At 41.6% G+C, this 17601-nt stretch overlaps 1 protein-coding gene across 6 annotated transcripts in view; it reads left to right on the forward strand.

Annotated features, from left to right (window-relative positions):
* Positions 1–17601, forward strand: part of heatr4 (HEAT repeat containing 4) — a 199349-nt gene that overhangs the window by 25963 nt on the left and 155785 nt on the right. For all 6 annotated transcript variants that reach the window (XM_059951604.1, XM_059951592.1, XM_059951574.1 and 3 more), the window contains one exon: positions 5340–5501. In XM_059951604.1, coding sequence (XP_059807587.1) covers positions 5340–5501 — 162 coding nt within the window. The remainder of the gene's footprint in view (positions 1–5339; positions 5502–17601) is intronic.

Raw genomic sequence — 17601 nt, forward strand, 5'->3', positions numbered from 1 at the left:
CTGATCTGTTAGATATTAACATGACCTTGATAACAGAGGATTGGTTGCGGATTTTGAAGTTGGTTAACTCTTCTTCGATCTGTGTCAGTCACTCTTTAATTCAATTTTAAATTGTACATCATTATTATTTAACAAAGGAGCGACTGTCTAAAATGTTTCCTAATGTTGATAGTGTGATAGATGTAAAACCGAGACAGCCACATTGACACATATGTTTTGGTCATGTTCTGTATTGAAACATTTTTGGAAATCTATTTTCTCTACAATTTCTAAAGTGGTACCTCTATTTAAAGAAAGGGACAAGGGAAGCTCCTGGGAACTATAGACTGGTGAGTCAGTTATGGGGAAATTGCTGGAGAAAATCCTAGGGAATTGGGTATATGAGCATTTAGAAATCCATGGCCTAATTAGGGAGAGCCAGCCATGGCTTTGTGCGTGGCAGGTCATGTGTTACCAACTTGATTGAATTATTTGACAAGGAGACGAGAGGGATTGATGATGGTAGGACAATAGATTTGAATGGATGGCAATGGATAGTAAAGCATTTGACCAAGTCCCTTATGGGAGGCCAATCCAGAAGATTAAGATGTGTGGGGTCAGTGGTGAATTGGCAGTTTAGATTCAGAACAAGTTTTCATAGAGAACACAGAGGGTAGTGGTTGAAGGAACTTATTCGAGCTGGAGGTCTGTAATTAGTGATGTTCAGCAAGGATCAACGCTGGGACCACTGCTGTTTGTGATGTATGGATGAAAATGTGGATGGATGGGTTAGTAGGTTTGCGGATGCCACCAAGATGGGTGGAGATGTGTATACTGTAGAAGACTGTCAAAGAATATAGTGCGATATAGATCAGTTGTAGAAATGGGTGGAAAAGTAGCAGTTGGAGGTTAACCCAGATAAATGTCAGGTGTTGCATCTTTGGCAGGGAAAATGCAAGCAGAGAGGAAACTTTTAAGGGCAAAATCTTTAACAGTGTTGCTGAGCAGAAAGATCATGGGATCCAAGTTCATAGTTCCTATAGGAAGGATATTGGGTGTTTTTGATTTGCTTTTTAGCTGGTTCAGCACAACACTGTGGGCCGAATGGCCTGTCCCTGGGCAATACTCTTCTATGTTCTATCTTTGGAAGAAATGCTCACACACCAGGACACCAAAAATCCTGAACGCTTCCTAGAATAGTATGAAATTATAGCATAAGCTAATTGGAACGTAGGTACTGGAAGTAAGAGATTACAATGTTGGAGAAGAAGTATGACTTACTGAAAGGTGTTGGATGTTTATCATGTCCTCTTCTAATTGAGTATTAAAGGCAGGAAGTGTTGGGAATTGAATTGAAGTGACTTTATTTCTTGCATCCTTCACATACATGAGGAGTAAAAATCTTTACCTTACGTATCCATCTAAATATGCAATGTGAAATAATAATAATTTATGATAAATAAAACAGTCAATGTAACATAGAAAAACACTCAAATCATCATGAGTTAATCAGTCTGATGGTCTGGTGGAAGAAGCTGTCCCAGAGCCTGTTGGTCCTGGCTTTTATGCTGTGGTACCATCTCCCAGATGGTAGCAGCTGGAATAGATTATGGTTGGGGTGACTCAGGTCCCCAAAGATCCTTTTGGCCCTTTTCACACACCTGTTTTTGTAAATGTCCCGAATCAAGGAAAGTTCACAACTGCAGGTGCACTGGGCTGTCCGCACCACTCTCTGCAGAATCCTGCGATTAAGTTTCCCAATCCAGACAGTGATGCAGTCAGTCAAGTTGCTATCAATTGTACCCCTGTAGAAAGTTCTTAGGATTTGGGGGCCCATACCAAACTTCCTCAACTGTTTGATGTGTAAGTGGTGATGTTGTGCCTTTTTCACTACACAGCTGGTGTGCACAGGCCATGTGAGGTCCTCGGTGATGTGGATGCCAAGGAACTTAAAGCTGTTTACCTTGTAAACCCCAGATCCATTGATGTCAATAGACAATAGACAGTAGGTGCAGGAGTAGGCCATTCAGCCCTTCTAGCCAGTACCGCCATTCACTGTGATCATGGCTGATCATACACAATCAGTACCCCGTTCCTGCCCTCTCCCCATATCCCTTGACCTCACTATCTAAAAGAGCTCTATCTAACTCTCTCTTGAATGCATCCAGAGGCTTGGCCTCCACTGCCTTCTGGGGCAGAGCATTCCACATATCCACCACTCTCTGGTTGAAAAAGTTTTTCCACATCCCTTCTAAATGGCCTACCCCTTATTCTTAAACTGTGGCCTCTAGTTCTGGACTCACCTATTAGCGGGAACATGCTTCCTGCCTCCAGCGTGTCCAATCCCTTAATAATCTTATATGTTTCAATCAGATCCCCTCTCATCCTTCTAAATTCCAGTGTATACAAGCCCAGTTGCTCCAATCGTTCAACATATGACGGTCCCGCCATTCCAGGAATTAACCTTGTGAATCTATGCTGCACTCCCTCAATAGCAAAAATACCCTTCCTCAAATTTGGAGACCAAATCTGCACACAACACTCCAGGTGGGGTCTCACCAGGGCCCTGTACAGCTGCAGAAGGACCTCTTTACTCCTATACTCAATTCCTCTTGTTATAAAGGGCAACATGCCATTAGCTTTCTTCCCTGCCTGCTGTACCTGCATGCTTGCTTTCATTGACTGATGTACAAGAACACCTAGATCTCGTTGTACTTCCCCTTTTCCTAACTTGACTCCATTTAGATAGTAATCTGCCTTCCTGTTCTTGCCACCAAAGTGGATAACCTCACAATTATCCACATTAAACTGCATCTGCCATACATATGCCCACTCACCCAACCTGTCCAAGTCACCCTGCATTCTCATAACATCCTCCTGACATTTCACACTGCCACCCAGCTTTGTGTCATTGGCAAATTTGCTAATGTTACTCTTAATCCCTTCATCTAAATCATTAATGTATATTGTAAACAGCTGCGGTCCCAGCACCGAACCTTGCGGTACCCCACTGGTCACAGCCTGCCATTCCGAAAGGGACCCGTTAATCGCTACTCTTTGTTTCCTGTCAGCCAGCCAATTTTCAATCCATGTCAGTACTCTGCCACCAATACCATGTGCCCTAATTTTGCCCACTAATCTCCTATGTGGGACTTTATCAAAAGCTTTCTGAAACTCCAGGTACACTACATCCACTGGCTCTCCCTTGTCCATTTTTATAGTTACATCCTCAAAAAACTCCAGAAGATTAGTCAAGCATGATTTTCCCTTCATAAGTCCATGCTGACTCGGACTGATCCTTTTACTGCTATCCAAACGTGTCGTAATTTCTTCTTTTATAATTGACTCCAGCATCTTTCCCACTACTGATTCCCTGCTTTCTCTCTCCCTCCTTTCTTGAAAAGTGGGACAACATTAGCCACCCTCCAATCCGCAGGAACTGATCCTTTAATCTATAGAACATTGGAAAATGATTACCAATGTGTCCACAATTTCTAGAGCCACCTCCTTAAGTACCCTGGGATGCAGACCATCAGGTCCCGGGGACTTATCAGCCTTCAGACTCAACAGTCTATCCAACACCGTTTCTTGCCCAATATAAATTTCCTTCAGTTCATCCATTACCCTAGTTCCTTTGACCACTATTACAACTGGGAGATTGTTTGTGTCTTCGCTAGTGAAGACAGATCCAAAGTACCTGTTCAACTCATCTGCCATTTCCTTGTTCCCCATAATAAAGTCACCCGTTTCTGTCTTCAATAGCCCAGTTTTGGACTTAACTACTTTTTTGCTTTTCACATACCTAAAGAAGCTTTTACTATCTTCCTTTATATTCTTGGCTAGTTTACCTTCATACCTCATTTTTTCTCCATGTATTGCCTTTTTTGTTATCTTTTGTTGCTCTTTGAAAGTTTCCTGTCCTCCGGCTTCTTGCTCATCTTTGCTATGTTATACTTTTTCTCTTTTATTTTTATACTGTACTTTACTTCCCTTGTCAGCCATGGCCACCCCTTACTCCCCTTAGGATCTTTCTTCCTCTTTGGAATGAACCGATCCTGTACCTTTGGCATTATTCCCAGCAATACCTGCCATTGTTGTTCCACTGTCTTCCCTGCTAGGGTATTGTTCCATTGAACTTTGGCCAGTTCCTCCCTCATAGCTCCATAGTTCCCTTTGTTCAACTGTAATACTGACACATCCGATTTTCCCTTCTCCTTCTCAAATTGTAGGTTAAAACATGGTCACTACCTCCTAATGGCTCCTTTACCTCGAGGTCCCTGATCAAATCCAATTCATTAGGGGCTAGCCCATCTCTATTCTTCATGTAATCCACAACCAGCTCCTTTGTTTTTGCAACATTGAGGGAGAGGTTGTTTTCTTGACACCACTGTGTCAGGGTAATGACTTCTTCCCTGTAGGCCACCTCATAATTGTTTGAGATCAGGCCAATCAATGTAGTGTTGTCAGCAAAGTTAATTAGCAGATTGGAGTTGTGGGTGGTGACACAGCCATGGACATGTAGAAGAGTAAAGGAGGGGACTTAGTACACAGCCCTGAGGAGCTTCTGTGTTGAGAGGGGCAGAGGTGAGGGAGCCCATTCTTAACACCTACTGGCAATCTGACAGGAAGTCCAGGATCCAGCTGCAGAAGACAGGGTCAAGGCCAAGGTCTCTGTACTTCCTGTTGAGTCTGGATGGAATTATGGTTTTGAATGCTGAACTGTAGTCCAAGAACAGTATTCTCACATATAACCATATAACAATTACAGCACGAAAACAGGCCATCTCGGCCCTTCTAGTCCGTGCCGAACGCTTACTCTCACCTAGTCCCACCGACCTGCACTCAGCCCATAACCCTCCATTCCTTTCCTGTCCATATACCTATCCAATTTTTTTTTAAATGACAATTTCAAACCTGCCTCTACCACATCTACTGGAAGCTCGTTCCACACAGCTACCACTCTAAAGAAGTTCCCCCTCGTGTTACCCCTAAACTTTCGCCCCCTAACTCTCAACTCGTATCCTCTTGTTTGAATCTCCCCTACCCTCAATGGAAAAAGCCTATCCACGTCAACTCTATCTACCCCCTTCATAATTTTAAATACCTCCATCAAGTCCCCCCTCAACCTTCTATGCTCCAAAGAGCATCCTTCATTTCCAGATGTGTAAGGATAGTATGTAGAGCAGTGGCTATTGTGTCCTCTGTTGATTGGTTGTGACAGTAGGAAATTGTAGGGAGTCCAGTTCAGGTGGTAGCGCACTGGAGATGTAATCCTTGACCAGCCTCCCAAAGCATTTGCTTATTATTGAATTAGAACCGTTCCACGTTATGAAATTTTAATCAGGAATTTTTCATTTCAGGGTCAGCCAATATTGTTCACCATGATGGTGAGAAGTACAAAGAGCAAATCATCATGGACAACCTGTCAGAGTATCAGAAGCATCTCCAGGAGCAATTCCCCCAAATGCCAGCAGAATGGTCAGAGAACAAAAAGGACCAAAATCAACAGCAAGTACCTCCAGGTTCAATCTCCCTCTTTGCTTGATGTGCAGAGTTCTAAAAATAAGACACAGCTTAACACATATCTTCACCTGCACCTCCCAGATATACTGTATTAATATGGGTGTCCTGTTAGAGATGAGTTCCCTTCATACTTTTTCTGGATGTACAGGGAGATAGTCACCCCTAGGAGTCAGGAGACAGGTAGTTGGGTGACTGTCAGGAGAGGGAAGGGGAATAGACAGGAAGAGCAGAGCACCCCTGTGGCTGTTCCCATCAACCATAAGTATACCATTTTGGATACTGTTGGTGGGGACGACCTACCAGGGACAAGTTGCGTGTCTGGCACCGAGACTGGACCCTCAGCTCAGAAGGGAAGGAGGGAAAAGAGGAGAGCATTAGTGATAGGGGATTCGATAGTTAGGGGGGCAGATAGGAGGTTCTGTGGAAGAGATCAAGAATCCCGTATGGTCTGTTGCCTCCCTGGTCCCAGGGTCCGCGATATCTCGGATCAGTACTCTCAAGAGGGAGGGTGAGCAGCCAGATGTCGTGGTCCATGTAGGGACCAATGACGTGGGTAGGAAGAGTGAGGAGGTCCTGAAAGGTGAGTTTAGGGAGCTAGGTGCCAAGGTAAAGGACAGGACCTCCAGGATAGCAATCTCAGGATTGCTACCAGAGCCACATGCAGGTGGGTTTTGAAATAGTAAGATAGTGCAGATCAACACATGGCTGAATACATGGTGCAGGAGGGAGGGGTTCAGATTTATGGATAATTGGGCAGTTTTCCAGGGAAGGTGGGACCTGATCCAGTGGGATGGTTTACATTTGAACTGGAGGGGGACAAATATTCTGGCAGGTAGGTTTGCTAGAGAGGCTCCCGTGGATTTAAACTAGATATGAGGGAGGAGGGGAACCAGAGTGTAGGGACAGATGTATGGGAGAAGGAAGAAAAAGAAGACAGTAAAGTTCTTTGTACTGTTAGAGATAAACAGAGAGGAAGAGGTGGAGAATTTCTTAAATGCATTTATTTTAATGCAAGCAGCATTTTAAGAAAGGTGGATGAGCTTAGAGCATGGATTGATACCTGGAAATATGAAAATATGATGTTGTAGCTATTTGTAAAACATGGTTGCAGGAGGGGTGTGATTGGCAACTAAATATTCCTGGATTTCATTGCTTCAGGTGTGATAGAATCGGAGGGACAAGGAGGGAGGTGTTGCATTGCTTGTCAGAGAAAATATTACAGCAGTGCTCTGGTAGGATAGATTAGAGGGCTCGTCTAGGGAGGCTATTTAGGTGGAATTGAGGAATGGGAAAGGTGTAGTAACACTTATAGGGGTGAATTATAAACCACCTAATGGGAAGTGAGAATTGGAGGAGCAAATTTGCAAGGAGATAACAGATATTTGTCGTAAGCACAGGGTTGTGATTGTGGGAGATTTTAATTTTTCACACATAGACTGGGAAGCCCATTCTGTAAAAGGGCTGGATGGTTTGGAGTTTGTAAAATGTGTGCAGGATAGTTTTTTGCAGCAATACATTGAGGTACCAACTAGAGAAGGGGCAGTGTTGGATCTCCTGTTAGGGGATGAGATAGGTCAGGTGATGGAGGTATGTGTTGAGGAGCACTCTGGGTCCAGTAATCACAATGCCATTAGTTTCAATATAATTATGGAGAAGGATAGGACTAGACCCAGGGTTGAGATTTTTGATTGGAGAAAGGCTAACTTTGAGGAGATGAGAAAGGATTTAGGAGGAGTGGATTGGGACAATTTGTTTTATGGGAAGGGTGTAATAGAGAAATGGCGGTCATTTAAAGGTGAAAATTTGAGGGTACAGAATCTTTGTTCCTGTTAGGTTGAAAGGAAAGGTTAAAAGTTTGAGAGAGCCATGGTTTTCAAGGGATATTGGAAACTTAGTTAGGAAAAGGAGAGATATCTACAATAAATATAGGCAGCATGGAGTAAATAAGGTGCTTGAGGAATATAAAGAGTGTAAGAAGAATCTTAAGAAAGAAATTAGAAAAGCTAAGATACAAGGTTGCTTTGGCAAGTAAGGTGAAAATAAATCTGAAGGGTTTCTACAGTTATATTAACAGCAAAAGGATAGTGAGGGATAAAATTGGTCCCTTAGAGAATCAGAGTGGACAGCTATGTGTGGAGCCAAATGAGATGGAGGAGATTTTGAACAATTTCTTTTCTTCGGTATTCACTAAGGAGAAGGATATTGAATTGTGTAAGGTAAGGGAAACAAGTAGGGAAGTTATCGAAACTATGACAATTAAAGAGGAGGAAGTACTGGTGCTTTTAAGGAATATAAAAGTGGATAAATCTCCGGATCCTGACAGGATATTCCCTAGGACCTTGAGGGAGGTTAGTGTAGAAATAGCAGGGGCTCTGACAGAAATATTTCAAATGTCATTAGAAACGGGGATGGTGCCGGAGGATTGGTGTATTGCTCATGTGGTTCCATTGTTTAAAAAGGGTTCTAAGAGTAAACCTAGCATTTATTGGCTTGTCAGTGGTGGGTAAATTAATGGAAAGTATTCTGAGAGATGGTATATATAATTATGTGGATAGACAGGGTCTGATTATGAACAGTCAACATGGATTTGTGCGTGGAAGGTCATGTTTGACAAATCTTATTGAATTTTTTGAAGTTACGAGGAAAGTTGATGAGGGTAAAGCAGTGGATGTTTCCTATATGGACTGCAGTAAGGCCTTTGACAAGGTTCCACACGGAAGGTTAGTTAGGAAGGTTCAATCGTTAGGTATTAATATTGAAGTAGTAAAATGGATTCAACAGTGGCTGTATGGGAGGTGCCAGAGAGTAGTGGTGGATAACTGTTTGTCGGGTTGGAGGCCGGTGACTAGTGGTGTGCCTCAGGGATCTGTACTGGGTCCAATGTTGATTGCCATATACATTAATGATCTGGATGATGGGGTGGTAAATTTGATTAGTAAGTATGCAGATGATACTAAGGTAGGTGGCGTTGTGGATAATGAAGCAGATTTTCAAAGCTTGCAGAGAGATTTAGGCCAGTTAGAAGAGTGGGCTGAACGATGACAGATGGAGTTTAATGCTGATAAGTGTGAGGTGCTACATTTTGGTAGGAATAATCCAAATAGGACATACATGGTAAATGGTAGGGCATTGAAGAATGCAGCAGAACAGAGTGATCTGGGAATAATGGTGCATAGTTCCCTGAAGGTGGAATCTCGTGTGGATAGGGTGGTGAAGAAAGCTTTTGGTATGTTGGCCTTTATAAATCAGAGCATTAAGTATAGGAGTTGGGATGTAATGTTAAAATTGTACAAGGCATTGGTAAGGCCGAATTTGGAGTATTGTGTACAGTTCTGGTTACTGAATTATAAGAAAGATGTCAACAAAATAGAGAGAATACAGAGAAGATTTACTAGAATGTGACCTGGGTTTCAGCACCTAAGTTACATGGAAAGATTGAACAAGTTAGGTCTTTATTCTTTGGAGTGTAGAAGGTTGAAGGGGAACTTGATAGAAGTATTTAAAATTATGAGGGGGATAGAGTTGACGTGGATGGGCTTTTTGCATTGAGAGTAGGGGAGATTCAAACAAGAGGACATGAGTTGAGAGTTGGGGCAAAAGTTTAAGGGTAACACAAGGGGGAATTTCTTTACTCAGAGAGTGGTAGCTGTGTGGAATGAGCTTCCAGTAGAAGTGTAGAGGCAGGTTCGATATTGTCGTTTAAAGTAAAATTGGATTGGTATATGGACAGGAAAGGAATGGAGGGTTATGGGCTGAGTGTGGGTCAGTGAGACTAGGTGAGAGTAAGCATTCGGCACAGACTAGAATGGCCAAGATGGCCTGTTTCCATCCTGTAATTGTTATATGGTTATATGGATTTAAATGGATAAATTTAACCTTTCTTTTCTGAACACACTCTCCCCACCAGCAGACCTTGGGGAGGCACCATACCTCCCAAGAAAATTCACCTCCATGGCTCTTCAGAACAGAGTAACTTCTGTCAAGCTCCCAATTAAAGGAATTTGTCTCATGTCTCCACTGCAATACTTGCAGGATTTTTCAACAAAGTTCTTTTTGAAGGCTAGAAAGACATGGTGCACTGCTCTTTCAAAGAAAATAGATCAAAAATTAACTTCAGTTTTAATTTAAATAGGTACAAGGATGTTGATGCTTTGGACCAGGCGCAGAAGAAGTTTACCAGTATACTGCCTGTTTTAAAAGCTGTGTGCTATAATGAGAGGCTGGATTAACTTGGATTGTTTTCTCTGGAGTGGCAGAGGCTCTGATAGAGGTTTATATGATTATGAATGGGATAGAGTAGACAGGGAGTATCTTTTCCATAGAACATTACAGCACAGAAACAGGCCCTTCGGCCTTTCTTGGCTGTGCCAAACTATTTTTCTGCCTAGTCCCATTGACCTGCTCCTGGGCCATATCCCTCCAAACCCCTCTCATCCATAAACCTGTCCAAGTTTTTCTTAAATGTCAAAAACGAGCCTGCATTCACCACGTCATCTGGCAGCTCATTCCACACTCCCACCACTCTCTGCATGAAGAAGCCCTCCAATGTTCCCTTTAAACTTTTCCCCCTTCACCTTTAACCCATGACCTCTGGTTTTTTTCTCTCCTGGGTTAAAATGTCTAATACCAGAGGGCATGTATTGAAGGTGAGAGGAGGTAGGTTCAAGGGGGCTCTGAGGGGTAAGATTTTTACTCACAGTTGTGGATGCCTGAAATGTGTTGCCTGGTATGATGGTAGAGGTAAATATGTGAGAGGGTTTTAAGAGATGTTTGGATAGTAACATGGATGTGAGGAATGATGGAGGGATATGGACATGGTGTAGGTTGTAGGGATTAGTGTTTGGATGTTTTTGATTTGCTTTTTAGCTGGCTCAGAACAATATTGTGAGCCGAATGTCTTGTTACTGTGCTGTATTGTTATATGTTCCATGTTCCAGAACAGTCCATGTTCTGAGCCTTCCCTGGTAATACTCAACTCTTCCTCCACTACAGTCGGCCCTCCTTAAATGCGGGTTCCGCATGCACGGATTCAACCAACCGCAGATCGGGAAAACCCGGAAGTGCTCTTCCAGCACTCGTTTGAGCATGCACAGACTTTTTTTCTTGTAATTATTCCCTAAACAATACAGTATACCAACAATTTTCATAGCATTTACATTGTTTTAGGTATTATAAGTAATCTAGAGATGATTTAAAAGTACAGGCAGTCCCCAGGTTATGAAGGAGTTCCATTCCTGAGTCCATCTTTAAAACAGATTTGAAGTTGGAACAGGTACACCCGGTATTATTTAGCGTCAGTTAGTAAAACATTTGTCTTCGTATATAGTATATATTTTACCTTTATACACATATAAAGCACTTAAGAAACGTATGTATTTCAATAGTCAAACCACTGCGTTGCTTAGTAATAATTGTAGCTTTCATCGGGGCAGGGCCTTTCACATGCTCCATTAAAGTTGTTCCGATCGTTGACTGACTGTAGCCTAATGCTTTTCCAAAGAGGCGTTTCACCTCTTTCCGATCGCTTTATTACTTCCACTTTATTTTCAATTGTGATGGTGATTATTTTCGTGAACAGAAACACTGCGGATTCAGAGCTGCACTGGGCCCTAAAGACCACCGCACTGAGACAGGTTAAGTAAGGTCTGGGGTTCTGCCGGGTCTTAAGATCCACTGCATTGAGACAGATTATATAAGGGACTTGAGCATCCACGTTTTTGGTATCCACGGGGGGGGTCCCAGAACCAATCCCCCGCGGATAAGAAGGGCCAACTGTACATTGCTGGAGCGCAGGCAGATGGCGTCACCTCTAAACCTGTTTACCACACCGAATGTTCATGGGGAACCCGGTGCTAAAATATTCACAGACGACCTAATCCAGGTTCAGGGTTTCATAAGTAGCAGAGCAGCTACCTCGCTGCGATCTACTGAAAGTCATCCCTCCAGCCAAACTTTTGTTGGACGATAGATCCTACCTACCAAGGGGTGGGGGGCGCCCTGTCGCACTCCTCACTCAGTCAGTCTCTCTCTCCGGACTGTGACTGCTGCGGCCCTGGTAAGGGGACCTCTGGCCCTTACCTTGTCCTCTCACTGGTGTGTTGCAATGATTTTATGTGTTCATACGAGGAAAATATGTGCTGTGTGTTTAATATCCAAATGTTACTTAAAATGTGATGCTGTTGACTTATAAGTGACTTATAATTCACTTTCACTATATTCATGCAAGGAGAATGCGCTGTGTGCTTAATATTAAATTCATTAGATAAACACTTTTAGAAAGAAAATTGAGTGTATTAGCCACTTATTTTTTTTATTAGTTTTTTTATACATTTTCTACATAACTACAAATTAAAAAAACCCAGATCAAAATGAGGAACATTAATACAGTGCAAAATTAAGCATACAGGTAAAAAAAGGTGATTATGTACGACAGGGCTGGAAACGGAAAAACCATGGAAACCATAGCATTTCCTAAACTATTCCTAAACATATATGCAAAGTGTGTCTAACAAGAGGATTAGCTATGAATCTGGACAAACTACTGGGGAGTGCAGAGCCAAGAAGTGCAGAGATAGATAATTCTTTAGTGGAGCTCAACTCCATTGCCACCCAATTAGGGCACTCGGGTTGGCCATGGAAGAAAGACCAAAAGGTAGCTCAACGTATATTGGCTGCCCAATAATATAAACGAAAGTTAGGTAAAGCCATGCCACCCTCTTTTTTAGATTTTTGGAGATGGATTTTATTAATTCTAGAGCGCTTATTCTGCCACAGATATGACAAAATAATAGAGTCTAAGGAATCAAAAAAAGATTTAGGAATAATAATTGGGATAGATTGAAATAAGTATAAAAATTTAGGGAGAACATACATTTTAACAACATTAATATGACCTACCAAAGACATAGATAGAGGTGACCATTGTACCAGACTCTGTTTTATAGTATATGAAAGATTGACAAAGTTTTCACAAAAGAGATCTTTAAACTTCCTTATGACTGTAATCCCAAGGTAAGTAAATTGATTATGGACTACTTTAAAAGGGAGATCATGAAACATTAATTCTTGTGCTTCTTTATTAATTGGGAAAAGTTCGCTCTTATGTAAATTAAGTTTATAGCCTGAGATCTGGCTAAACTGGTCAAGAAGTGAAAACATTGGCGGTAAGGATGTAGACGGATTTGAGAGAAAGAGTAATAAGTCATCAGCATAAAGAGAAACTTTATGCTCAACACCCCCTCTCCAAATCCCGGTCAATTCAGGACAATTTCGAAATGCTATCGCCAAAGGTTCTATAGCCAAATCAAAGAGAAAGGAACTTAAGGGGCATCCCTGACGGGTGCCACGTTTGAGATTAAATACCTGGGATTTCTGAAAATTAGTTAAAACAGAGGCAGTAGGACACAAGTATAGCAATTTGATCCAAGAGATGAAACTTTGACCGAGGTCAAATTTTTCTAATACTGCAAAAAGGTAGTTCCACTCTATACGATCAAATGCTTTCTCCGCATCGAGGGAAATAACACATTCAGGAGTCCCAGTTGGAGGTGAATATAAAATATTAAATAAACGCCGAATGTTAAAAAAAGGGAGACGATTTTTAATAAAACCTGATTGGTCATCAGAAATAATCGTGGGAATAACGGTTTCTAATCTATAAGCCAAAACTTTAGCCAAGATCTTTACATCAACATTGAGCAAAGAAATCGGCCTATACGAGGAACACTCTGTTGGGTCTTTACCCTTTTTTAATAGAAGAATAATAGATGCCTCATTAAAAGAGAGTGGCAATTTGCCGTAATTAAACGAGTCAGATAATACTGAAAGTAACTGAGGAGAAAGAAGTGAAGAGAATGATTTATAAAATTCTACAGGGAACCCATCAGGTCCAGGAGATTTCCCTGAGGACAGTGCAGAAATTGCAAAAGATATTTCTTCTGATGATATAGGCGCATTAAGTTTGGCTTTAAAATCGGATGAAAGTGAAGGAATATTCAGATTATTTAAAAATTGATCAACAGAGATATTGTCATTCAAAGATTCAGAGGAATAAAGCCGAGAATAAAAATGTTTAAATGCGTCATTAATTTCTAAATGATCCGATGTAGAGTCTCTGTTCTCCTTCCAGATCTTTGTAATATGTTGTTTGGCTTTGGAATGCCTCAGCTGATTGGCTAGAAATTTACCAGATTTATCACCATGAATGTAAAAGCGACTCTTACTTTCAAGAAGTTGGCGTTCGACAGGTTGAGTAGACAAAAGATTAAATTTAGTTTGGAGTTCTACATGCTTCTTGTATAATTCAGGGTTCTTAGTTTGAGCATACAGTTGATCCAATTCTTTAATCTGGTTAATGAGGTCTAATCGATCTGCACAGGACCTTCTGTTGAGATTTGCTGTGTAAGAGATTATTTGACCCCTCATATGTGCTTTCATGGCATCCCAGACAATCTGGGATGACACTTCAGGTGATGTATTAGTGTTAAAATAAAAGGTTATCTGATCCTTAATAAATTTTAGAAAATCATCATCCGATAATAAAGTCAAATCGAACCGCCAGTGTTTATTCCTCTGAGGGAGACCAGGAAAGTTTAAAGAGAGAGTAATTGGGGCATGGTCAGAAATCAGTATACTCTGATAGTCACAAGAGTAGGCAAATGGAATAAGTTGGTTATTGAGTAAGAAATAGTCAATTCTAGTGAAGGTATGGTGAACATGTGAAAAAAAAGAATAATCTCTCTCAGTAGGATGAAGGAAACGCCATATATCAGAGATACCAAAATTAGAGAGAAACGATTGGATAGCTAAGGCAGATTTAGTAGGTGGTCTAGTAACAGAGGACGATCGATCCAAATTAGGATCTAACCAACAGTTGAAGTCACCGCCCAGTATAAGAGAGTATGAGTTTATGTCTGGTAGTGAGGGAAAAAAACGTTCAAAAAATTAACATCATCAAAGTTGGGGGCATACAGGTTTGCTAGTACAACTTTAGTGTTATATAGTTTACCAGAAACAATAATAAAACGGCCATTTGTATCAGATATTTTATTATGGAGTTCAAAAGGAATATTTGAGTTAATAAGGATGGAGAACCCCCCTAGCTTTAGCGGCAAAGGATGAATGAAAATGCTGACCCACCCACTTTGACAGAAGCCGGGAGTTATTAAAACAACGTATATGAGTTTCTTGAAGGAAAGCAATGTCAGCTTTGAGTTGTTTAATATGTGAGAATACCTTCCTCCTTTTAACAGGGTGATTCAATCCCTTTACATTCCAGCTCACAAATTTAAGTGCACTAGCCATTATCAATTACTAATGCATAAAAGTTAGCAGGCATATAAAAAGTCAAGCAATACAATAACAGTCTGGGAGCAGAAATGTAAACAAAGATTCGTAAAATCAAAACATAAACATGTCCTGAGCAATAAAGGAAAACAATAAATACAGAGAGTGATGTTAGAACTGGAAAATCCACCCCATCCACACAACCCAAAACTAGTCGGCTACCAAAAAAAGCAGCTAGTTCTACCAAAAAAATTAACCCAAATATAACTTATACTGTGTCATTAACAGCAGTTCCATATAAATACTATAGCAAATGGTAACTAGTTTATGCACTAGAAAACATAACTACAAATTGGAACATCTTCTGCAGAAATATAAAACTTAATACAAAGAAAAACAGAAGAAAACCAAAACTAACCTACCCGCAAAAAATTATAGAAGGTTAAAGGAAGAGAAAAGGAAAAAAAGGGAGGAAGGGGAAAATTGTAGATTCAAGGAGAGTACTTATCAACCATTTACAGAGAAGAAAAAAAAATATCAAAAATAAAAAAAGTGAAAAAAAATAATATATAAAAAAATAAAAATAATCAGCAGTTAAACTGTGAATCAACCAACAGGGAGGCCTTCAATAAAGACTTCAAACCTCCAAAACAAGGAGTAGGTATGGAGGAGATGTCAGGGTTAAGATTTTACTCAGAGAGTGGTGAGTGTGTGGAGGCAATGGTGGTGGAGGCGGATACAATAGGGTCTTTTAAGAGACTTTTGAATAGGTACATGGAGCTTAGAGAACTAGAGGGCTATTGGTAGGCCTAGTAATTTCCAAGGTCAGGACATGTTCGGCACAACTTTGTGGGCCAAGCGGCCTTTATTGTGCTGTAGGTTTTCTATGTTTCTAAATACCCTCACCCTATCACCCCCCCCCCCCCACCTTTTGCAGTGATTGCTCCCACTGTGATTCCCTTGTCCATCTGTCCCTTCCCACTAATCTTCCTCCTGCCACTTATCCCTACAAGTAGCCAAAGTGCTACTCCTGCTCACTCACCCCTGTTCAGGGCCCCAAACAGTCCTTCCAGGTGAAGCAGCACTTCACTCATGAATTTGTTGGGGTTGTCTATGATGTCCGGTTATCTCGATGTGGCCTCTTCTACATTGGTCATAAACTGGGGGACTGCTTCATCAAGCACCTCTGTTCCATCAGCCCAAAATGGAGCTTCCCAATGGCCAAACATTTTAAGGGTTTTGGCTAGAAGCATCAACTGTTTACTCTTTTCCATAGATGCTGCCTGGCCTGCTGAGTTCTTCCAGAATTTTGTATGTGTTTCTTGGATTTCTAGCATCTGCAGATTTCCTTGTGTTTGTGATTTTAATTCCCATTCCCATTCTGACAAGATGAGGCCGCCCTCAGGGTGGAGGAGTAACACCTTATATTCCATCTGAATAGCCTCCAATCTGATGGTGGCATGAATAGAGATTTCTACTTTTGGTAAGATATTTTTCTCTCCCCCTCACTTCCCTATTCTACACTCTGGCCTCTCACCTCTTCTCAGCAGCTGATCACCTCCCCTGGGGTCCTCTCAGCCTTTTCTTTCTCCTATAGTCCATTCTCCTCTCCTATTAGATTCCTTCTTCTCTATCCCTTTATCTTTCCTATCCACATGGTTTCACCTATCACCTTCCAGATATCCTCCTTCCCCTCCCCACATTTTTTTATCTAGCATCTTCTCCTTTCCAGCCCTGTAGAAGAGTCTTGACCCGAAATGTCGACTGTTAATCAAGTCAAGACAAGTCATTTTTTATTGCCATTTCGACTGTAAACTGCTGGTACAGTACACAGTAAAAACGAAACAACGTTCCTTCAGGACCATGGTGCTACATGAAACAACACAAAACTACACTAGACTATGTGAGACAACTCAAGGCTAAACTAGACAATGTAAAAACAACACAAAAACTACACTAGACTACAGACCTACAGAGGACTACATAGTGCACAAAACAGTATAGGGCAGTACAATAGGGAAGTGTTTTATGAGGGGTGCGTGGGGTCCTTCACAATGCTGTTAGCTTTGAGGGTGCAGCATGTGGTGTAAATGTCTGCAATGATGGGAACAGAGACCCCGATAATCTTCTTAGTTGACCTCACTTTCTGCTGCAGAGCCTTGTGATCCGAGGTGGTGCAATTCCTGAACCAGGTAGTGATGCAGCTGCTCAGGTTGCTCTTGATATATCTTCTGTAGAATGTGGTGAGGATGGGGGGTGGGAAATGGACTTCTCTCAGCCTTTGCAGAAAGTAGAGATGCTGCTGGGCTTTCTTGTTTATGGAGCTGGTGTTGAGGGACCAGGTGAGATCCTCCGCCAGGTGAACACCAAGAAATTTGGTGCTGGTAATGATTTCAATGGAAGAGCTGTCAATATTCAGCAGAGAGTAGTCACTCCATGCTCTCCTGAAGTCAACAACCATCTCTTTTGTTTTGTTCACATTTAGAGATAGGTTGTTGGCTCTGCACTAGTCCATTAGGTGCTGCACCTCTTCTCTTTATGCTGTCTCATCATTCTTGCTGATGAGACCCACCATGGTTGTGTCATCAGCAAACTTGATGTTGTGATTCAAGCTGTGTATTGCTGCACAGTCGTGGGTCAGCAGAGTGAACAGCAGTGGACTGAGCACACAGCCCTGGGGGCCCCTGTGCTCATTTTGATGGTGTTGAAGCTGCTACACTCAATCTGGACTGACTGAGGTCTCCCAGTCAGGAAGTCTAGGATCCAGTTGCAGAGGGTGGTGTTCAGGCCCAGTAGTTTCAGCTTTCCAATCAG

This window comes from Hypanus sabinus, chromosome 2 (assembly GCF_030144855.1).
Source record: "Hypanus sabinus isolate sHypSab1 chromosome 2, sHypSab1.hap1, whole genome shotgun sequence".
In the NCBI taxonomy this organism is placed as follows: Eukaryota; Metazoa; Chordata; class Chondrichthyes; order Myliobatiformes; family Dasyatidae; genus Hypanus; species Hypanus sabinus.